This window comes from Toxorhynchites rutilus, chromosome 2 (genome assembly GCF_029784135.1).
Source record: "Toxorhynchites rutilus septentrionalis strain SRP chromosome 2, ASM2978413v1, whole genome shotgun sequence".
In the NCBI taxonomy this organism is placed as follows: Eukaryota; Metazoa; Arthropoda; class Insecta; order Diptera; family Culicidae; genus Toxorhynchites; species Toxorhynchites rutilus.
In genome coordinates this window covers 251,681,062-251,703,817 of record NC_073745.1, presented here as the reverse complement: position 1 = coordinate 251,703,817, position 22,756 = coordinate 251,681,062, and the positions used below count along the sequence as shown (strand labels likewise).

At 39.1% G+C, this 22,756-nt stretch overlaps 3 protein-coding genes across 3 annotated transcripts; all 3 read right to left on the bottom strand.

Annotated features, from left to right (window-relative positions):
- Nucleotides 1-42: 42 nt before the first annotated feature.
- Nucleotides 43-3,531, bottom strand: LOC129766810 (uncharacterized). Its single transcript, XM_055767407.1, has 3 exons — nucleotides 3,389-3,531; nucleotides 1,719-1,927; nucleotides 43-638 (listed from the first exon to the last, which is right to left on the bottom strand). The coding sequence occupies exons 1-3, from the start codon at nucleotides 3,529-3,531 to the stop codon at nucleotides 43-45; spliced, it is 948 nt and encodes a 315-aa protein (XP_055623382.1).
- A 3,690-nt stretch (nucleotides 3,532-7,221) lies between these two features.
- Nucleotides 7,222-9,789, bottom strand: LOC129766809 (uncharacterized protein K02A2.6-like). The gene has a single exon (XM_055767406.1). The coding sequence runs from the start codon at nucleotides 9,787-9,789 to the stop codon at nucleotides 7,222-7,224; it is 2,568 nt and encodes an 855-aa protein (XP_055623381.1).
- A 1,204-nt stretch (nucleotides 9,790-10,993) lies between these two features.
- On the bottom strand, nucleotides 10,994-13,106 carry LOC129767780 (ubiquitin thioesterase OTU1). The gene is made up of 3 exons (XM_055768967.1): nucleotides 12,529-13,106; nucleotides 12,129-12,460; nucleotides 10,994-11,672 (listed from the first exon to the last, which is right to left on the bottom strand). The coding sequence occupies exons 1-3, from the start codon at nucleotides 12,935-12,937 to the stop codon at nucleotides 11,460-11,462; spliced, it is 954 nt and encodes a 317-aa protein (XP_055624942.1). The 5' UTR covers nucleotides 12,938-13,106; the 3' UTR covers nucleotides 10,994-11,459.
- Nucleotides 13,107-22,756: the final 9,650 nt, after the last annotated feature.

Sequence of the window (22,756 nt, the reverse complement as noted above, 5' to 3'; positions counted from 1 at the left end):
ACTGATGAATAAATAAAATAAAACATTTATCATTTTTGTACTTTATTGATACATAACCGATGAATTGAATTTACCACCAGAAGCATAACCGCATTTTGAAAACAGTTCTGTACAATTATATAAGGTAAATTTGATAAGCCCGGCTTGAACAGCACTCGATAGTGGCATATTATCAATCTCTTTGAAGTTTCTCTTCAAATATCTTTTAATTAATCCAAAAACAACTTCAATTGGATTGTAAAATGGACAGTAAGCTGGTAAAAAGAGAGGAATTATTCCCAAAGAGCGCAAATATTGTATGATGTTCGCGTCACAATGAATGCGAGCACCGTCCATCACCCACACTGAAAATTTAACTGGATATGATTTTTGACGCGTGAATGTACCTTCTGTTTCAAAACTTTCCACTATGCCAGCTTGCCCTAAAAAGCAGAGACACGGAATTCGTGGTTTCCTGCAAAACTCTCCTCTAAACATTAACTTCTGTCCTATAATTCCGTATCCTCGGTTGCGCATGATCTCTGTATTTGCAAAGGCAACTTTGTCAAGAAAAAGGAGTTGGTGAAGATCCCATTGAAAACAGCTCAATTCATTAACATATCTTTCGATATCTACTTTCCATGTCATTCCATATGCGTAAAGTGACCAGATGGTCAAAGGTCTAACGCGGGACACAAAAAAACAAAACGTTATGTATATACGTTATGTGAAAATAAACCATAGTTTAGCGAGTCTCATTTATTCGTGAAACACTTAACATGTGTCCTTGCAATTAAACCTGATCTGTATTATTTCTTTCTAAGTATCGTCATTCAATTGTGATTTTTCGGTGGTTTAGATTTTGTTTACGCCTGAAAATCACTGGCTCAGTTAGAGCATTAAAGCGTGGCAAGCACGATTCAAATTCAACAATTTTCTTCAACGGGGATCAGCCTATTATGCCAAAAGATCACTGGAGAATGGATAATGGATCGGCTGGAGATAAACATTGTCGCGTAGACCGCCAACCTTCCCAACATACTCCAGCTTCGGCCTATAGAAAACTTTTAAGCGAATGGCCATAATGAAGTGGCTGACTACCAAAGCCACGGAAAGGTATAAGAACATGTCGACATACATCTTTTCATCAGCCATGATTGAGGTTCCGGCCAACATTTGCTTCATTTGCGATACTCCATCAACCCTGCCTATTCCTGTCCAGCATATACCAGTTCTTTCGGCTTATTTAACACGTTAAGCAATGACCGAGCTAGAGGACCAAAGATGAACTTTTCGTTTGATTCACGTTGGTTCCTGCGGATCAATAGGGGACTTTTATAAAAATCTTTATGAATCTTTATAAAAATTCTAAAAATATTTTTTTATAAAAATCAATTTTCCGATTTTGTTGCTGTCGTTTCCAGTTGACACTCTCTAAACAAAAAGTCCACTGTCGGTGCGATTAAACCAGCTCAACGTATTATTCGTTGAATGCATTGGAAGCGCTCTTGAACAGTCTGACAAATAAAAGTTTTATTTTGAGGTTTATTTAAGTCCAGGTCCATTTAAGAAAATCAACATGATCAAATTATAATACTGAAATATATTGATATCGCGGGACATTTTCGTTTCTTTTGCCAAAAGCGGGACGTTTCGCGGGACGTAATCCTACGCGGGACATTTTGTTGAAATGCGGGACTGTCCCGCGTAACGCGGGACGTCTGGTCAGCTTACATATGCGTGTAATATTTTACAAATTGACGATGCGCTGATTGAGACTCCAAAGTGCATGATGAACTGTTGGCGAGCTTCGTCGAGATACAAGATAGGATTTTTCTGGTACAGGTTTATCAACCAAGTTCGTTTGTCTACATAAATCTTTCTAAAAGTACTCTGACGTTTGCTACGAGTTATTATTCCTTCTCGTTCATATTCCACAATCCAGGAACTGATGGTTGATTCAGGGGTACGACTAAAACGTCAAATCCCTCATATTGCCAGTGTACCCAATATTGCTGCGGTTTACTGACCTTTTGGTTCAATCAATTACTGTTGTTTACGCTCATCTTACTATAAATAAAATCGCTAAAAAATAAAGCGCGGCCGTCGTGGACAGTCGTAAACGGTCGTAAATGGTCGTATTCTCGACGTAAACACAAACAGAGTGAGAGAGTGAGCAGCTGCGATGTGTTTTTTTTTGTGTGAGAGAGTGTGCGCGTTTGCATGTGTTATGTGTGTGAGACTGTGCGGGTCTGCGTGTGTGCGTGTGTTCGTTTGCGTATGTTCGGTTGCGTGTGCATGTGCGTGTTTGTGTGTTCGTGTGCGTGTATGGGAGTGTGTGTTTTGGTTGATTGATGTATACAAAAACAGTGTGAGAGATGGAGCAGTCAGCAGATGCAGATGTTTTTTGTGTGTGAGACTCTGCGCGTTCGCTTGTGTGCATGTGTTCGTTTGTGCGTGTATGTGATTGTGTGAACGTTTTTCTTTTTTTTTTTTAGAGTAGAGAATAGAGAGTAGAGAGTAGAAAGCAGAGAGTGGAGGATAGAGAGAGTAGAGAGTAGAGAGAGTAGAGAGAGTAGAGAGTAGAGAGAGTAGAGAGAGTAGAGAGTAGAGAGTAGAGTGAGTAGAGAGTAGAGAGTAAAGAGTAGAGAGAGTACAGAGTAGAGAGTGGAGAATGTAGAGAGTAGAGAGAGTAGGGAGAATAGAGAGTGGAGAGAGTACAGAGTAGAAAGTAGAGAGAGTACAGAGTTGAGAGTAGAGAGAGTATAGATTAGACAGTAGAGATAATAGAGAGTAGAGAGTAGAGAGTAAAGAGTAGAGAGAGTAGAGAGAGTAGAGAGAGTAGAGTGAGTAGAGAGTAGAGAGAGTAGAGTGAGTAGAGAGTAGAGAGAGTAGAGTGAGTAGAGAGTAGAGAGAGTAGAGTGAGTAGAGAGTAGAGAGAGTAGAGAGAGTAGAGAGAGTAGAGAGAGTAGAGAGAGTACAGAGTAGAGAAAGTAGAGAGTAGAGAGAGTAGGGAGAGTAGGTAGAGTAGAGAGAATAGAGAGAGTACAGAGTAGAGAGAGTACAATGTAGAGAAGGTACAGAGTAGAGAGTAGAGAGAGTAGAGTTGAATGTTAAAGTCAAATTGAAAGAGCAATAATAGATCGCAGAGAAAGAGTAGAAGTTTTAGACATAGAGACATTTGGAATAAAAAAGAAACATTGAATAAAAGAAAAGAAAAAAAGTTACGAGAGTCTGTTCGAGTGCAACAGCAAAGCTATTCCAATAACTTAACTTATTGGGCCGCTAGTGCAGTTAGAATAAAGCAGTACATTTTTTCGATTTCAATCCTCGTAAATGATATGTTGATAAACAAATGACGCCATATTGATTTTGATTTTGGGTAGCCTATATTCAATTGATGTCTAACCCCTGGGTTGATTTGGACTTCTTGTAGATTGTACTTAACTGTGATCGTGATAATTCTAGGAAGTAGTAGCCATACAAACAATGATATTTTGTGTTGCTGTTAGCCCGACGATGCTGAACGTTTTCAATAATTGAATTTTCCATGCTGCTATTAATCGAAAATACTGGCGAAATACGATGACGATAATTGGATTTGTCACTTTTGACATGTTTAGCTGTCAACGGCAAACGCGACAATTTTTACGACCGTTTCAAATGCGACTGTTTCGAACCGTCGTGTCCAGTTAGGGAATAGACGCACAATACATTATTTGGCCACTGGTGTACACGATCTTATAGATGTAAAGTTTAATCGTTTCTGTATTAATAAAAGATATTTTTCATGTTTAAACATCTTTTGACGTAGAACTACGTCTTTCAGGAAGGGTGTCAAATCAGAAAACACGTCGCGTTTTTATGGAATAAAGTTTACGTCAATAACTATTTTCACCGTGAACGAATTCTCACGATTTGCATACCAATCGAATCGGAAATTTTCCAAGATTTGTTTGATATGCTATACATTACAATTCGCTAATCTCTAAACGGTTTAAATTCATGAAAACTGGAAGAACTTCCTTTTTTCCCACACATTTGTTTTGCCGATTTTGGTGCTAACCCTACCCATATTTCGAATGCTTATAACTCGAACATTTCTTAACAGATCGGAAAGATGTTTGCATCAATTGATAGGAAAGATTTCTACGCGTCTATCACAATTAATAAAATATTATTGTTCATGAGATGAACAATTGAATAACTATAAAATGTCCAGCGTTATTTAACCGCCCTAACTGCCAAGTTTTGATTGACCCAATTTACGGTTTTCCTAACACTGACTTCAAAATCGATGTACCTTTGGAAATCCGCTCTGCAACTATACATGCAAATCGGGGGTATTTTTTCCCACTGAGCTGTGTTTCCCTAACACGGACTTCAAAAATAATGTGCTTTGCAAATACATGCAAGCCAGGGGTATTTTTTGGTGTTGAGTACTTTTGTACTCGCTTGTCGTTGTGCAGACCGGAAAATGTTTCCCTGAAACATACTTTCAAACTGAGATGCCTGGGAAATCGTCATTTCAGATACTAGAGGTGAATGAACTTTCGCGGTTCGAGAACTGAGATGTGCAATATTTTCAGAGGGAAATGTAAAATACAATGATCGTTCAACAATTCTTCCGTTCACATATTTTGGTAGTCCTAGGCATCATATCAAACGTAAAACAACGTTCATCAAATTTATTACGAAAGTTTCGATGCATTCTAAAATAAAATTCGATTGATAAATAAGTGGATTGCATAATATAATTGCGTAGTTCTACGTCGAAAATATGCGGTCGTGTCCTAAAAACAAGCCCTTACAATTTTTTTTCGATGTTTGCACCTTATTTTTAGTCCTTTATTACCTTATCCGTGATTTGAGAGATCTGACAGTTTGTCCGACTATTCCGCGGGTAATTGGGGTTCTTCTGTAATATCATATACCGCCCATTTTTGGAACACAGCACGATAATTTTTGGTGACGATTTCAACAGTTTCGCCGACTTTTAGGCGTCGTAGTAGAACTAAAGATCGGAAGCAGCATTTGAAGGTGTTGATCAGTGTTGAGAATTTTATAAGATACACTGGGGCAAATTGAAATTCGGGGTAAGTTAAAACGGGAATCGTAACTTTCACTGGGAATGATGGATTGACATGATAAAAATATATATACTAAACATTATCTTTCAACCCACCTTATGACAGCCATTACCAGAATATTGGAATGCTTTAACACAATCCGCGCCTTTGTTTACTTTTACTTGTTCCGTGAAATCAAAACAAACATTCTTGCGCGCTGACTCAATCGGTCCGAAAACACAGATTATTTCAAAAATATCGCCAGAATCGCACGTCAGGTAATCAAATAAAGATAATCAAGTGTAGTGGTTTTGAAAACTAAACAGACAAATCTTTTTCGGTATTTAAACTAACCCCATGTTTTTTCCAACCCTGGGTTAAGTTGAAACCAGTGAAAATTGTCTATGATTGCTGTATAAATGAATGATGATAAATTAAAAAAATAAGAACCATTCATATTTCGTTCTTCAGTATGTTAATACACAGACATGATACAAGTAAAAATTGTTTATATTGCAACTAGGGGTCGTTCAAATATTACGTAATGCTATTTTTTCTTACTATTTTAGATTCCCTCTTTTCTACTTAAAATGTAAAAAATGGTCATTTGCATAAAAATGTTTATATTTAGTTGGGTTTATTTCTAAACAAGTTCCCTCGAGTCATCCCTTTCTCCCTTTTTGAGTGCGTTACATAATATTTGAATATTTGAATGATCCCATAATCCCCATAAGTGGCCGTTTAGAGTGGCTCTACTCTGACACGAAAGCGTCTAAAATAGTATTCTTGACGTTATTGTTTCGTATATTAATTCCTAGTATATAGTGTCCATTTTGTGTGTATTAACCCCCACATCTCACGTGTACCAAAACCTGAAAAGCAAAACCGCAAATTAAACTCGTGACGTTTCAACTTACCCCGCTCTACGAGACAACGGGAAACAATGCATATGAAAACTAAACATTTTCAAAATTGATATTTTTCGAAGTATCCAGTGTGAATCCCTATTTTTTATCGAAAGTCATCTGTTATACCTTGTATATGCTGGAAACAGATTTCAATTTAGTGAATTAGTGTTTTTTAAAGATAACTTTCAAGTTGAACTTCGAAAAAATCGTTTCAACTTGCCCCGGTGTACCTTATTCTTTTTAATTTCCACTTCACCATAGAACGCTGCATGGAGAAAAGCGTAGTTTATAGCTTCAATTCTTTATTTTTAACTGCAAGAACGATTAGGGCAAACCCAGAGCTTTCGTGTTATGATATCGCCAAGAAATAAAAAGCCAGCCAAATCATCTTCAGAGGGATTCGTCTGCGAGAAGGATTTCGGACATTTTTTCGGGCCAATAAGCAAACAAACAGGACACTGGAGTAGTACCCAGTGGCCAAAAGCTACGCCCGGAAGTTGTACAATGAAGTTCTTCTGCCTAATGGCAACTTCCCGTACAAAGGTTCTATACAATCACCGTTCAAGGTTGTTACAGACTCCAGCAAATGAAAAGACTTCCTTGGATTTCGGTTTTTCGAATTTCTTTGCAGACTTCGGTTTGGATTCCAGGAGGACAGCATACATGACGGAACCTTTCTTCTCGATCACCTTGCCCAGGAGACATAACCCAGGAGACTTGATTGCGATGATGAACCTCTGCATACACCAAATCATTAGTGCAGAACTCTCTCTTGACGGTGCCATGGTGTCGATTGAACTGGTTATTTTGCTTACTGTTTACAGCTGGTGTCGGTGTCTTCCGGGGTTTGAGCAGATCCAGAGTAGTAGTGATGGGTCTACCAAGGAAAAGCTCTGCAGGAGACTAATGATCAGGAGCACTTCGATTGGGCGTGGATCGATAAACGGAAAGGAAAGTTTGAAGATGTCGGAAAGTTGCTGGATTTCCTCCCTCTCGTAACTTCTTGAGTCCTCTCTTGAGTGTGTCCACAAAGCGCTCAGCCTGTCCATTAGACGGTGGATGGTAAGGCGCAATCGTTAAGTGGGTGATTCCAGCTTCTTCACAGAATTGCTTGAATCTGGCGCTAACAAATTGCGATCCATTATCCGAGACGAGAGTTTTGGGATTGCCGTATCTTGCAAATATCTTGTCTAGCATCTCCAGTGTCTTTGTTGTACTTGTGCTTCGAGTGCGATAGATTTCTGGCCATTTTGAATATGCGTCGATTACCAGAAAGTAGTAGTATCCATTGATTGGGCCAGCATAATCAATATGGACTCGTTCCCACGGCTTCGATGGAATGGGCCACGACTCCAGGTCCGTCTTGCGTGGTGACTTAGCAGCTTCAGCACAGGATCTACAGCAGCGGCCTTCACGGCCTTCATTGCCTTCACTGATCCATCCGGGAAGCGATGCATAATAACAGCGCCCAAGCCGTCTTTGGATGCATCACCTGCTACGATGATTTCCTTGTTCGGGTCGAAGTGCGTCAGCAACAAGTCGGAAGTGAGCAGCGTTTTGAACTTGTCGAATGACTTCTGGCAGCTTGCAGTCCATTCCCAATTGACGTTTTGTTTCAGCAAGTAGTCCATGGGTGCTCTCAGCTCCTTCATCTGCTTGACGAAACGTCCATAATAATTGATAGCTCCAAGATACGATCGAAGCTGTGATACGTTCATTGGAGCTGGCATCTGCGAAATTGCGGTAGTCTTCGCTGGATCAGGTCGTAAGCCGCCTTTGTCGATTATATGACCTAGAAACTTGATTTGCGATAGGCCAAATCGACATTTTTCGATCCTCAGATGAAAACCGTACGTCTTGATCCGTTCCAGAACTTCATGGAGGCTGCGATCGTGTTCTTCCTTTGTCCTACCGGCAATCATGATGTCATCCAGATACGGTTTCACTCCAGGAATACCAGCGACCATGCTATCGATAATCCTTTGGAACGCACCAGGAGCGGACTTGATTCCAGGCGGCATACGGTTGTATTTGAACAGTCCACGATGAGTGTTGATCGTTAGATACTTCTGAGATTCCTCCTCAACCTCGACTTGCAGGTACGCATCAAATAGATCGAGTTGGGAGAAATACCGGCAACCAGCCAGATCAGCAAAAACATCATCTGGATGCGGAAGCGGATGGGCATCTGAATCTAGTGCGTTGTTCAACCCTGTAGAATAGTCGCCGCAGATACGGACGGAAACGTTGTCTGACTTCCGGATCACGACTATCGAGGTTGCCCAGTCGGAAAACTTCACTGGTGAGATTATTCCCTTGTCTTGAAGACGTTGAAGTTTGGCATCCATCTTTGGAAGGGCAGCGTATGCAACTGGTCTCTTTGGATAGTACACTGGACGGACGTCGGGCTTCAAGTAGAGTTTAACCTTCGCTTTGGTGTACCGGCCTAGTGTACTCTGGAACATTTCAGAAAACTTCGTACGCAGCTTTTGATCAGTGTCTTCCGGTTTATGATGGATAGCATTAACCAGCGAGCTGATTGGAATTGACCACAGATCGAATAGGTCGATTGTTTCAATTCCAAGGACATCCAAATCGGAGCTTGATGACACGTAGACAATGCTTGCTTTCGTCACGCTTTGGATGGTTAATTCAGCAAGGAACTCTCCAGTCATGTCGATCTTATTTCCGGAAGCGCTGATGGCGGTGATTTTGGTTTCGCTGATGGCTGGTTTTCCGATCGCCTTCCAGGTTTGCGTAGAAATGATCGTGATATCGGAAGCGCAATCCAACTGGAGAACAGAATCGTTGCCATTGATTCCGACGGTAACGTATTTCCTTTTCCCTTGGAGATCGATGCGTTTCACCGAAATTCCTTTGGACTTCACATATTCCTTGGATTTCGGTTTTTCGAATTTCTTTGCAGACTTCGGTTTTGATTCCACGGATGAACAGTAACCTTCTTTATGCCCCTTCCGTTTGCACTTGCTACAGCTGTGGTCTTGATAGGGGCATTCCTTCACAAAGTGTAAATCACCGCAGAACCAGCACGGAGATTTCGGTCGCTTCTTCTTAGCAGGCTTGGTAGAAACGGCGTTGACGACGGATTTTTCCGGAACGGGCTTCTCTACCATCTTGGTGTCCTGCTTCAGATTGTTAAACCGATGGCATTCCTCGACGAGATTTTCCAGTGTGAGCTTCGTGCCGTCTGCTGGCGGAGCATGCTCTTCAGCTTCTAACTTACCGATCAATCGAGTTCGGATGTCTGCATCGCGGGGAGATTGTAGACCGCAAACAAAACGTAGTGCCTTGAATTGGTCGTCGGTGAGCTTGGTCAGCTGGAATGCTTCGCAGTGCTTGTTCACAGAGGCAGCGTAACTTGAAAAATCGTCTGCTTCGTTCTTGACATATTGTAGACAACGGTAGCGATCGTTAAACAGCAAGGTTTGGCGGCCAAAAAGCTTCTTAAGTTTCTTCACCGTGTCGTCCAGGCCGAAATCGCGGGGATGCTTTGGCAGGATACTGTTTACGTACCGCTCATGGAACTTGGTGCCGATCTTCCTCAAGAGTAGCCTCACCTTCGCCGGATCGTCCAGATTCTTGCCGTCAACCTTGAAGATATCCTCGTAGCGCGCGAACCATGCTTCGAAAAACACTCCACCGTCAGGATCGTAGTAGAAGTCTTCAATTCCCGTGGCCAACGATTCGATGATTTTCTCACTTCCCGGTTGGTTGGCTTGACCGGTTCGGTTGAGAAGTTGAATCTGCTCTTGTTGGCTAGCTACCAGTTCAGTGAGCCGGAGAATTGCGTTCCTCAAATCCTGGTCGGACATCTTGCAAGGGCTTGATCTGGATCGTCTTGAAGTGGGTTGAAATGACCTCGTCGCCAAAAATTGTTACAGACTCCAGCAAATGAAAAGACTTGTTTGTTAGTATGTCTATATTCTTCGGAGGTTGGAACAATACTTAATAGTGAAAATTATGCTGTCAACCAGCTTGATTATTCATGGGCTTCTAGGATGATCGTCTAATGTGGTTTCTATGGAACAAAGGTGACGTCCTTAGGGTGCTCATACACTGTTTGACCGAAGCCAAATATTTGACTCTTTTTGACAGATAAAATTTGGTCAACGTGTACTGATCAAATATATTCTACACAAAACACGACAAGCAAATATTCAATTATTGGATGCCTAAAATATTTTTTCAGTCTGTTCTTCGAACCTGTCGGTACATGGTTAGGTTACCTTGGATATTTCAGTTGATTTTTTTCCATGTTCGGTGTTTGATATTGTTTACTACTGTTTAAAATTGAAGAGTGGCAAACAAAATAGTGTTTGTACAAATATCAAATCAAACCTTATCTGTCAAAAAATATCAAATATTTGACCTCCGGGCAAACAGTGTACGGCCACCTTTAGCAAGTTCAAATTTGTTTATGACGATAAATTCGCAAGAAAAGGCATGATCTGGTAAGTTATTTGCAGCTGTGGACAAAAAATACAGGTTTTCGTGGCAAACAAGCCCACGAATTCCGAAAGATACAATCAGGACTGCCTGATAATATTTATTCTTTCGTACATTAAAACTCACAATGGACCCGTAAAGTTTTGGCCAGATTTGGAAAGCTATCACTACCGCGGAGAAGTACTACAGTGGTATCGAGACAACGGGGTAGATTTATTAGGAAAGGAAATTAATCGCCTCAACGCAATTCCGCCCAATTGAGAAATATTGGACAGTTGTTGGGACAGAAGTTGAAGAAAATTGGAAAGGTGACTCAGGATGCGACAGATATGAAGAAATGGTGGAACAAAACTGGCTGATCTGGTTAGCCAACAGAACGTTCAAAATAGTACGTATTTGCAGAGATTTGCAGTATTTGCGATTTTTCCTTTAAAGTGCAAAAAATGACCTTCATTTTGAATATTCAACACTTTTATGTCATTAACATGGTACCGAGATAGATTCTTTTTTTTTACGTCCATATATCAAATGACTGAAGCTTTATGCGAAACACAAAGAAAACTAAAAACAGTTGGACCCCATATAAATTTTATTGAACACTCTAATTAGCAGGGCATATTATATGAAGCACATCAGATTCATTCTTCTCTAGTGTACAGTATACCTCCACAACTATAATTTCCCAGCGAATTCAATGTATTTTGCCTTTCACGTTGAGTGTTGTCAATAGTGGAAGTTCATTCGGAAATCGTTAGCGCTGAAAATCGAATCTGTGATGTTTACACGGCCTAATGAGAATTCTATGGACAATTTACAAAAATTTATATTCAACGAAACTGCCCTCAACAAACGTAAATGCAAAATACGCGCATGCAGAGATCAATACACTCAACTGAAATCGCCATAAATAACATGAACTCGACGACAGACCACACTCAAATTTATCGAACCGATAGAACAGAGAAAAAGTCCTAAGATGCTTGCTATATAATCTATAACTGTCCAATTTCATTCTCTCTTTATCCTGACAGGTATCTCAAATTTCTCCGAAATTAATGTGTCCAGTTTTTTTCGCATGCTGTTGTGCTTCTTCCTGTCCCTTCAGGTGGCAGTCGCAAACGTTACATTTCAGCGTAAACTTGTTCACGTCGGTGAATTGACGGGAAGATTTTGCCTCTTGCGCAAGTTGTTCCGCCTGCAGGTACACAGCGTTGTCTTCGATTGGGAAGATGGTCTTTGGCGGTTCACCCTGTAGGAAATTCATTCAGAACAGAATGTTATTTGAACTGATTGTGCGAGTGCTTTTGAGATGGTGATACGATTACATGTACATTTTTACGCGAGGGATAGGTGCCGCGTAAACCAAGACCGCGTGAATTCCGAAATCCGCGTAAATTCCAAAATCCGCGTAAAAATAAGCCGTGTAAAAATCTAACAAACAGTGAATTATTAGTTTAAAATGTAACCCATATTATAACAACTGATTATCTGATTTTTTTTGCATGTTACTATTTTTCAGCTACTAATCAGTGATACAATTCTAAATTATTTCGGGAAAAGTCACATCAATTAGCACATTGAATTTTACGAGGTTAATGCGCGCCGCGTAAATTTCGAAGTCCGCGTAAAATTCCAAAATCCGCGTATAAAATAACCACGTGAAAAGCGACTTCAGTGTATTTTATTTCGAAAAACATGATCTCACCGTTGTAGACTCAAGATACAAAGGGTCGTAGTGAATCCCGTCGAATAGCAGGAACGCTCTCATGCCGTAGTTTTTATCCTCCCCAAAGCGGTTAATGATCGCATTTGTAATGTCCACAACATCGAACTCGATTCCGTGGTACGCAGAAAGTATCGAAACCTCAATCGCACCACCCCATGATTCGGGCTGCAAAATCCAAGCACAATACTCATCATTTGGACGCCCTAGGATACCCTCGTTGTATTCCTGCTTATCGGCATTAACGGTGGCGGCAATTATTTCCCGCATATATTGGCTACTCTCTGGATCCACTTTTCCCGTTAGAACGTATCCTATATCGAATAAGTGAAACAAGTGTGTCCATTAAGACATTCGTACAAATCACTACAAACTGACAAACCAATGCTTGTGAAGAGACAGGAATTATCGCTGGGAACAATTTGCTTCAGAAGTATCCCACTGCCTCCTTCGCTTTGAGCGGCGAGTTCCTTTGCCAACTTTTCATCCTCTTCCAGACGCTTTTTCGCAGCAAGCTGATTGCGTTCCTCTTCGCTTATTTGCTTCTCTTGCACTATCAGTGTATCCCCGTTGCTTATACCGATAGCTAATATAAGTTCATCGTCCTTATTGAAGTCCAGTGGCTTGAATGGGGGAAATCCTAGTACTACATGCATCGCATCCTCCGGTATATTTGTCAGTTCAGTGATTAGATTCTTGAGTATCCGAACAGTAGTATTCTGTTCTAAGTTGCTGACAATATGCTGCTGGCCGGTTTTAGTTTTCACCTTTAATGAAAATCCTGCCATCATTCACTAACTAACTAGACACAAATGGAGGTAATAGAATTTGAACACGTTTTTTGTAGTACAATGAACGCTAAAATGTTTTAGTTTTATTTTAATAGGAATTTGTAGACTTATTCGCCGTTTGTTTTGAACAAAATTGCCACCAGAAGAGAAATTAAAAATAATCATGAATGACTTGCGGTAACTTTGCGATGATTTTTGTTCATTTGGTACACACTAAAGGCAAACTGAATAAGAATAGGAATAAACATACACCAATTGTAATACGATATACAGCGACAAAAACTCGAATTCATACCCCACTACGCAGAACTCTTTTTACTTCCTTTGAAAGTAGAAAACAAGCTTTCGAAACATTCTATTTAGATAATGATCTATACATCATTTGAAAGTTTAAAGCCTTCAGCTTTTGGAATATTTTACGTACATTTTTTGACGTGGGACTACGTCTAACCGGAGTATATGGGGGTGAAATGAAAACCTAAACACAGAACATGCAGGAAAAAATGAAAGATTCCGAATGCTTATAACTCGAGCATTTCTTAATAGATCGGAAAGATGTTTGCATCAATTGACAGGAAATATTTCTACGCGTCTGTCGACATTAATAAAATGTTATTTTTCATGAGATAAACAATTGAATAACTATAAAATGTCAAGCGTTATCTAAACGCCCTAACTGCCAAGTTTTGATTGGCCCAATTCACGGTTTCCCCAACACAGACTTCAAAATCAATATTCCCTTTGGAAATCCGCGTTGCAAATATACATGCAAGTCGGGGGTGTTCTTGTTCCCACTGACCTGCGTTTCCCTAACACGGACTTGAAAATCAATGTGCCTGGAGGAATCCGCTTTGCAAATATATGCAAGTAGGGGGGTATTTTTGTTCACACCAAAATGTGTTTCTCTAACACGGACTTCAAAATCAATGTGCCTGTGGGAATCCGCTTTGCAATATGCAAGCTGCAAGTACCTTTATACTCGGGAAAATGCCATTTCAGATACTAGAGGTGAATGAACTTTCGCTGTTCGAGATCTACGTAAACATGAGAGATGTAATAATTTCAGAGGGAAATGTAAAATACAATGATCGATTGACAATTCTTCCGTTCACATATTTTGGTAGTTCTAGGCATTATATCAAACGTAAAACATAATCTATTACAATGCATGAATTGATCTTACGTGGCAACTGTTCAAACTTTTTACTTTTTACAAAGCAAATAGGTTGAATTCAATTGAATTCGAAAATTGTTCGATTCAATCGATAATTTAACAATACAAACGCTTACTAAAACAACGGTAGTTCCACGTAAACGTTGCGGTTATATCATAGATAGAACCCACCCATTTTTTTTAATCGATGTGTGTAGATGTAGTGGACAAAAATATCGGGAAGAAATAAAAAATCGATTTTTCTTTAAAGATTTGTAAACTACACACACCACGTGGACAGTAAAAGCACGATTTCAGACACCCCCCTCCCCCGGTTGTTCACGTGGACATTTCATTTCTTCTTGGAAACAAAATTCGGGAAAAAAATGTATTGCGCCTAAATTCCATTTTAACTTCGTTTCTATTTTCCATTCTATGTTTTTACATTGATAAAAATGTTAACTTTATTGGTAATAGCAGTATGTTCTCAATTTTTATTCGTTCCCTAACATTACCAGTGAAGTTATTTGTATCGCTATTTAGTTAGTAACATCACTTGTGAATCTAATCTCGAACATTTTCTATCATAAATCGACGTTATCTGGCTGAGCTGTTTCAGTTCTCAAGTTGAAATGTTGTGTAAATTTGTAAGCGTAGTGATGTAATAAGTGTAGGATATAATAACATTTATAAGGCTGGCCATTTGCAATTTATTGTTTTGTTCAGGCGCCTGAATATAACAACTAATACGAAGATATTTATTGTATGCTATACTGTATATCTCATTTCTACCGAGCTTTCACACATCTCTTGAAACTCAAAAGAATCGAGTGGTTCTAACGTTATAACACGTAGTGTAGTTTTGACTCGTCACAGTTTTGAATTGTCGCTCAAAATAGGCAGTTTTTGACGTAGAACTACGTCTTTCAGGAAGGGTGCCAAATCAGAAAACAGGTCACGTTTTTATGAAATAAAGTTAACGTTAATAATTATTTTCACTGTGAACGAATTCTCATGACTTGTATACCAATCGAATCGGAAATTCTCTAAGATTTGTTTGATATGCTATACATAACAATCCGCTAATCTCTAAACGATTTAAATTCATGAAAACTGGAAGAACTTCTTTTTTCCCATACATTTGTTCTGCCGATTTTGTGCTTTTGACCCTACCCGTATTTCGAATGCTTATAACTCGAAGATTTCTTAACAGATCGGAAAGATGTTTGCATCAATTGATAGGAAATATTTCTACGCGTCTATCACAATTAATAAAATGTTATTTTTCATGAGATGAATAATTGAATAACTGTAAAATGTCAAAAGTTATCTAAACGCCCTTACGTTTTGATTGGCCCGATTCACGGTTTCCCCAACACAGACTTAAAAATCGATATACCTTTGGAAATCCTCTTTGCAAATATACATGCAAGTCGGAGGTATTTTTTTCCCACTTAGCTGTGTTTCCCTAACACGGACTTCAAAATCAATGTGCCGGGGGGAATCCACTTTGCAAATACATGCAAGTAGTGTTCCCCGAATTTTGAAATTAATCGTTCATCAGCTAATCAAATACTTTTCAGCTTGTTTGTTTTTCGATACGATTAATCGCCTCTAATAATCGATTAATCGTCACAATGAGAGAAACAATTAGTTAGACTAATATTTCTCATTCGATAGAAAGCCATCTGGAATCAAAAAAGTGTTCATTCTGCCTGAAAATCAATTATTCTTTTTACGCTCCCCTGAACTTATAAAGGAAGCTCAATTCGCGTTGACTGCACTGAGCTTCGTTTACGAGTTTAGAGGAGCATCAAAAATAATGATTTAATTTCAAGATAAAACTGCAGTGGAAGCCCTTTTTTTTCTTTTTTTTTGACGTAGGACTACGTCTTTCATTTCTATACCGGGGTGTAAAATCAAAGTTTCGAAAACGAAAGCGTTACGCCGGAGACCGAGATTTTAAGCGTTAATAGCTCCTAAACCACTGAACGAAATGGTATGATAAACACTTCATTCGAAAGATAAAATGTCTACGCGTTCTATACTTGTTACTTTTTGATCCAAAAACTTGTTTCAATAGTCTTAAAATTGCTTTCAAAACAGGCTATTGAAATCACCAATCGGTATATAATCGAGCGCCGCTCGGAAATCCACTCAGTTCTAATTGAACAGCGATTGGAGCATGTTGTCGCTGTTGTGGTGAAGCCAACTTCGTTTATCATGAGAGCGCGGATGAACGGTGTCACCAAGAGCCTATTTGTGCAGCTTAGGCCAGAAGGGAATCCATCAGGAGGAGAGTGATGCCACAAACGGTTCACCGGGAAGATCTCGAAGCAGCCGCTACACACACACACACATACACGCGCAGAATTCTTTCCGTTTGGATGCCATTCAGCATCGAGAAAGATCCGGAAAATTATCTGCCAGTTCCTCTGGGAATTTAAAAATACATTCATGTGAAAGAGTTTATTTGAATGTTTTCTATCCATGTAACACTGTGGCCAAATACATTTGGTTTTGTGATTGTTCAATCAATCGCAATTAATAGGATAGCTTCTGAAGATTATTCTTCCCCATCAGTAGGATATTTCCGTATCCAATTTTGTATGCGCCCGCAATCGATTATTGCTCAGTCGCCGAAAGTTCCGAGCTCAGAGAATTAATTCCCCTCTAGTTTGCCTTCCAAATTGCCATCGTAAACCACACCTTCTCTCGATTCAATCACACACAAAAAGCATACTTAAGCGATATTCTGGTGGTGAGACACATTCATTTTTCGTGAGGACATCGACAAGACAACATCGTTGCCTAACGTGCTGGAGGAGGTGGACGGCGAAGGATCGACACATACACGCGCAGAATTCTTTCCGTTTGGATGCCATTCATCATCGAGAAAGTTCCGGAAAGATCTAATCATTGCTGGAAAATAATCTGCCAGTTCCTCTGGGAATTTAAAAATACATTCATGTTAAAGAGTTTATTTGAATGTTTTCTATCCATGTAACACTGTGACCAAATATTTTTCAATCAAGTACTATTAACAGGTGGTTATCGAGTTAGTATTAACCACTGGTGGGCTTCCAGTATCGAGGAAAATGTGGAAATATCTAATCGTTGCTGGAAAATAATCTGCCAGTTCCCCTTGGAATTGAAAATTACATTCAAGCGAAAGAGTTTATTTTAATGTTTTCTATCCATAAAATATCCATATAATACATTTGAGTTTGTGATTTGTCAATCAAGTACAGTTAGCAGGTTAGCTTCTGATGATTATTCTTCAGAACAAGGTTTTTCGTATCCTATATTGGATGCATAAAACCTTGTGCCTCCAACGTAACGCTCTCGTTTTCGAAGTCCCCCAAATATTCATTTATTCATTCATTCAGAATGGATTTAGATTCAACTTCAAACAAATGATCTCTAAATCAACGATAGTCCTACGTCACCCTTGCGGTTATACCATAGATATAACCCACTTCCTGTTTTTTGGGTTTGGATCGATTAATCGACGTAAATTATTCGTTCGCTTCGATTATTGGTTGCGCAGTATTCGTTCGATTAATAATCCGTTTTTTCAGGAAGTATTCGATTAATCGATTAATCGAAAGATTATCGGGGATCACTACTTTTTTACTCGCTTGTCGTTGTGCAGACCGGAATATGTTTCCCTAAAACGTACTTTTAAACTGAGAAGCCTGAGAAAATCATCATTTCAGATACTAGAGGTGAATGAATTTTCGCGGTTCGAGAACTACGTAAACATGAGATGTGCAATAATTTCAGAGAGAAATGTAAAATACAATGATCGTTTGACAATTCAGTTCAGTTCACATATTTTGGTAGTCCTAGGCATCATATCAAACGTAAAAGGACGTCCATCAAATTTATTTGTAACGAAGAACATCTATTACAAACATTTCGATGCATTCTAAAATAATATTAGAAGTGGTAAACTAGTGGATTGCACAATATAATTGCGTAGTTCTACGTCGAAAATATGCGATCGTGTCCTAGATACAACCCCTTACAATTTTTTTTGTCTTTATTTAAGAGACTTTCAGCCGTAGGCTGGTTCATCTCTGTAAAGTAGGCAGTGCCTAATAGTTGATACTGTTCACTTAGCTTTTCTTAAAAAAAATCCATCCTCGCTCGTTTGAGCATCAATCCGTATTACAATAAACAAACAATGATATTTCTGTACAACTTCGTAGATCTTGGGATATGTAGGGTTATTCGAAACATTTTGACGTAGGACTACGTCTTTCATTTCTATACCGGGGTGTAAAATCAAAGTTTCGAAAACGAAAGCGTTACGCCGGAGACCGAGATTTTGAGCGTTAATAGCTCCTAAACAACTGAACGAAATGGTATGATAAACACTTCATTCGAAAGATAAAATGTCTACGCGTTATATACTTGTTACTTTTTGATCCAAAAACTTGTTTCAATAGTCTTAAAATTGCTTTCAAAACAGGCTATTGAAATCACCAATCGGTATATAAGCGAGCGGCGCTCGGAAATCCACTCAGTTCTAATTGAACAGCGATTGGAGCATGTTGTCGCTGTTGCGGTGAAGCTCTTTATTTATCATGAAAGCGCGGATGAACGGTGTCACCAAGAGCCTGTTTGTGCACCATAGGCCAGAAGGGAATCTATCAGGAGGAGAGTGATGCCACAAACGGTTCCCTGGGAAGACATTGCTACACACACATACACGCGCGGCTATTAACAGGTGGTTATCGAGTTGGCATTAACCACTGGTGGGCTTCCAGTATCGAGGAAAATGTGGAAATATCTAATCGTTACTGAGAATAATCTGCCAGTTCCTCTGGGAATTTTCAAAATATATTCATGTGAAAGAGTTTAATTGAATGTTTTCTATCCATGTTACACTGTGACCAAATATGTTTCAATCAAGTGCAATTAACAGGTTGTTATCGAGTTGGCATTAACCACTGGTGGGCTTCCAGTATCGAGGAAAATGTGGAAATATCTAATCGTTACTTAAAATAATCTGCCAGTTCCTTTGGGAATTTTCAAAATATATTCATGTGAAAGAGTTTGATTGAATGTTTTCTATCCATGTAACACTGTGACCAAATATGTTTCAATCAAGTGCTATTAACAGGTGGTTATGGAGTTGGCATTAACCAATGGTAGGCTTCCAGTATCGAGGAAAATGTGGAAATATCTAATCGTTACTGAAAATAATCTGCCAGTTCCTTTGGGAATTTTCAAAATATATTCATGTGAAAGAGTTTAATTGAATGTTTTGTATCCATGTAACACTGTGACCAAATACATTTGGTTTTGTGGCTTTTCAATCAATCGCAATTAACAGGATAGCTTCAGAAGATTATTCTTCCCCATCAGTAGGATATTTCCGTATCCAATATTGTATGCGCCCGAAATCGATTATTGCTCAGTCGCCGAAAGTTCCCAGCTCAGAGAGTTCATTCCCCTCTAGTTTGCCTTCCAAATTGCCATCGTAAACCACACCTTCTCTCGATTCAATCACACACAAAAAGCATACTTAAGCGATATTCTGGTGGTGAGACACATTCATTTTTCGTGAGGACATCGACAAGACAACATCGTTGCCTAACGTGCTGGAGGAGGTGGACGGCGAAGGATCGACACATACACGCGCAGAACTCTTTCCGTTAGGATGCCATTCAGCATCGAGAAAGTTCCGGAAAGATCTAATCATTGCTGGAAAATAATCTGCCAGTTCCTTTGGGAATTTTCAAAATATATTCATGTGAAAGAGTTTAATTGAATGTTTTCTATCCATGTTACAGTGTGACCAAATATGTTTCAACCAAGTGCTATTAACAGGTGGTTATCGAGTTGGCATTAACCACTGGTGGGCTTCCAGTATCGAGGAAAATGTGGAAATATCTAATCGTTACTGAAAATAATCTGCCAGTTCCTTTGGGAATTTTCAAAATATATTCATGTGAAAGAATTTAATTGAATGTTTTCTATCCATGTAACACTGTGACCAAATATGTTTCAATAAAGTGCTATTAACAGGTGGTTATCGAGTTGGCATTAACCACTGGTGGGCTTCTTCCAGTATCGAGGAAAATGTGGAAATAACTAATCGTTACTGAAAATAATCTGCCAGTTCCTCTGGGAATTTTCAAAATATATTCATGTGAAAGAGTTTAATTGAACGTTTTCTATCCATGTTACACTGTGACCAAATATGTTTCAATCAAGTGCTATTAACAGGTGGTTATCGAGTTGGCATTAACCACTGGTGGGCTTCCAGTATCGAGGAAAATGTGGAAATATCTAATCGTTACTGAAAATAATCTGCCAGTTCCTTTGGGAATTTTCAAAATATATTCATGTGAAAGAGTTTAATTGAATGTTTTCTATCCATGTAACACTGTGACCAAATACATTTGGTTTTGTGGTTTTTCAATCAATCGCAATTAACAGGATAGCTTCAGAAGATTATTCTTCCACATCAGTAGGATATTTCCGTATCCAATATTGTATGCGCCCGCAATCGATTATTGCTCAGTCGCCGAAAGTTCCGAGCTCAGAGAGTTCATTCCCCTCTAGTATGCCTTCCAAATTGCCATCGTAAACCACACCTTCTCTCGATTCAATCACACACAAAAAGCATACTTAAGCGATATTCTGGTGGTGAGACACATTCATTTTTCGTGAGGACATCGACAAGACAACATCGTTGCCTAACGTGCTGGAGGAGGTGGACGGCGAAGGATCGACACATACACGCGCAGAACTCTTTCCGTTAGGATGCCATTCAGCATCGAGAAAGTTCCGGAAAGATCTAATCATTGCTGGAAAATAATCTGCCAGTTCCTTTGGGAATTTTCAAAATATATTCATGTGAAAGAGTTTAATTGAATGTTTTCTATCCATGTTACACTGTGATCAAATATGTTTCAACCAAGTGCTATTAACAGGTGGTTATCGAGTTGGTATTAACCACTGGTGGGCTTCCAGTATCGAGGAAAATGTTGGAATATCTAATCGTTACTGAAAATAATCTGCCAGTTCCTCTGGGAATTTTCAAAATATATTCATGTGAAAGAGTTTAATTGAATGTTTTCTATCCATGTTACACTGTGACCAAATATGTTTCAATCAAGTGCTATTAACAGGTGGTTATCGAGTTGGCATTAACCACTGGTGGGCTTCCAGTATCGAGGAAAATGTGGAAATATCTAATCGTTACTGAAAATAATCTGCCAGTTCCTTTGGGAATTTTCAAAATATATTCATGTGAAAGAATTTAATTGAATGTTTTCTATCCATGTAACACTGTGACCAAATATGTTTCAATCAAGTGCTATTAACAGGTGGTTATCGAGTTGGCATTAACCACTGGTGGGCTTCTTCCAGTATCGAGGAAAATGTGGAAATAACTAATCGTTACTGAAAATAATCTGCCAGTTCCTCTGGGAATTTTCAAAATATATTCATGTGAAAGAGTTTAATTGAATGTTTTCTATCCATGTTACACTGTGACCAAATATGTTTCAATCAAGTGCTATTAACAGGTGGTTATCGAGTTGGCATTAACCACTGGTGGGCTTCCAGTACCGAGGAAAATGTGGGAATATCTAATCGTTACTGAAAATAATCTGCCAGTTCCTTTGGGAATTTTCAAAATATATTCATGTGAAAGAGTTTAATTGAATGTTTTCTATCCATGTAACACTGTGACCAAATACATTTGGTTTTGTGGTTTTTCAATCAATCGCAATTAACAGGATAGCTTCAGAAGATTATTCTTCCCCATCAGTAGGATATTTCCGTATCCAATATTGTATGCGCCCGCAATCGATTATTGCTCAGTCGCCGAAAGTTCCGAGCTCAGAGAGTTCATTCCCCTCTAGTTTGCCTTCCAAATTGCCATTGTAAACCACACCTTCTCTCGATTTAATCACACACAAAAAGCATACTTAAGCGATATTCTGGTGGTGAGACACATTCATTTTTCGTGAGGACATCGACAAGACAACATCGTTGCCTAACGTGCTGGAGGAGGTGGACGGCGAAGGATCGACACATACACGCGCAGAACTCTTTTCGTTAGGATGCCATTCAGCATCGAGAAAGTTCCGGAAAGATCTAATCATTGCTGGAAAATAATCTGCCAGTTCCTTTGGGAATTTTCAAAATATATTCATGTGAAAGAGTTTAATTGAATGTTTTCTATCCATGTAACACTGTGACCAAATATGTTTCAATCAAGTGCTATTAACAGGTGGTTATCGAGTTGGTATTAACCACTGGTGGTTCCAGTATCGAGGAAAATGTGGAAATAACTAATCGTTACTGAAAATAATCTGCCAGTTCCTTTGGGAATTTTCAAAGTATATTCATGTGAAAGAGTTTAATTGAATGTTTTCTATCCATGTAACACTGTGACCAAATATGTTTCAATCAAGTGCTATTAACAGGTGGTTATCGAGTTGGCATTAACCACTGGTGGGCTTCCAGTATCGAGGAAAATGTGGAAATATCTAATCGTTACTGAAAATAATCTGCCAGTTCCTCTGGGAATTTTCAAAATATATTCACGTGAAAGAATTTAATTGAATGTTTTCTATCCATGTAACACTGTGACCAAATATGTTTCAATCAAGTGCTATTAACAGGTGGTTATCGAGTTG

Bases quoted from the DNA above. Each gene is read 5' to 3' on its own strand.
- LOC129766810 (XM_055767407.1), bottom strand. From the start codon at position 3,531: ATGGAAAATTCAATTATTGAAAACGTTCAGCATCGTCGGGCTAACAGC. The intron at 1,928-3,388 runs GTTAGACATCAA...ATCAACCATCAG, and splicing joins AAGTCCAAATCAACCCAGGG to TTCCTGGATTGTGGAATATG. The intron at 639-1,718 runs CATATGTAAGCT...TCTGGTCACTTT, and splicing joins AATTTGTAAAATATTACACG to ACGCATATGGAATGACATGG.
- LOC129766809 (XM_055767406.1), bottom strand. From the start codon at position 9,789: ATGTCCGACCAGGATTTGAGGAACGCAATTCTCCGGCTCACTGAACTG.
- LOC129767780 (XM_055768967.1), bottom strand. From the start codon at position 12,937: ATGATGGCAGGATTTTCATTAAAGGTGAAAACTAAAACCGGCCAGCAG. The intron at 12,461-12,528 runs GTTTGTCAGTTT...TATTCGATATAG, and splicing joins CTGTCTCTTCACAAGCATTG to GATACGTTCTAACGGGAAAA. The intron at 11,673-12,128 runs GTGAGATCATGT...AATTTCCTACAG, and splicing joins TGTATCTTGAGTCTACAACG to GGTGAACCGCCAAAGACCAT.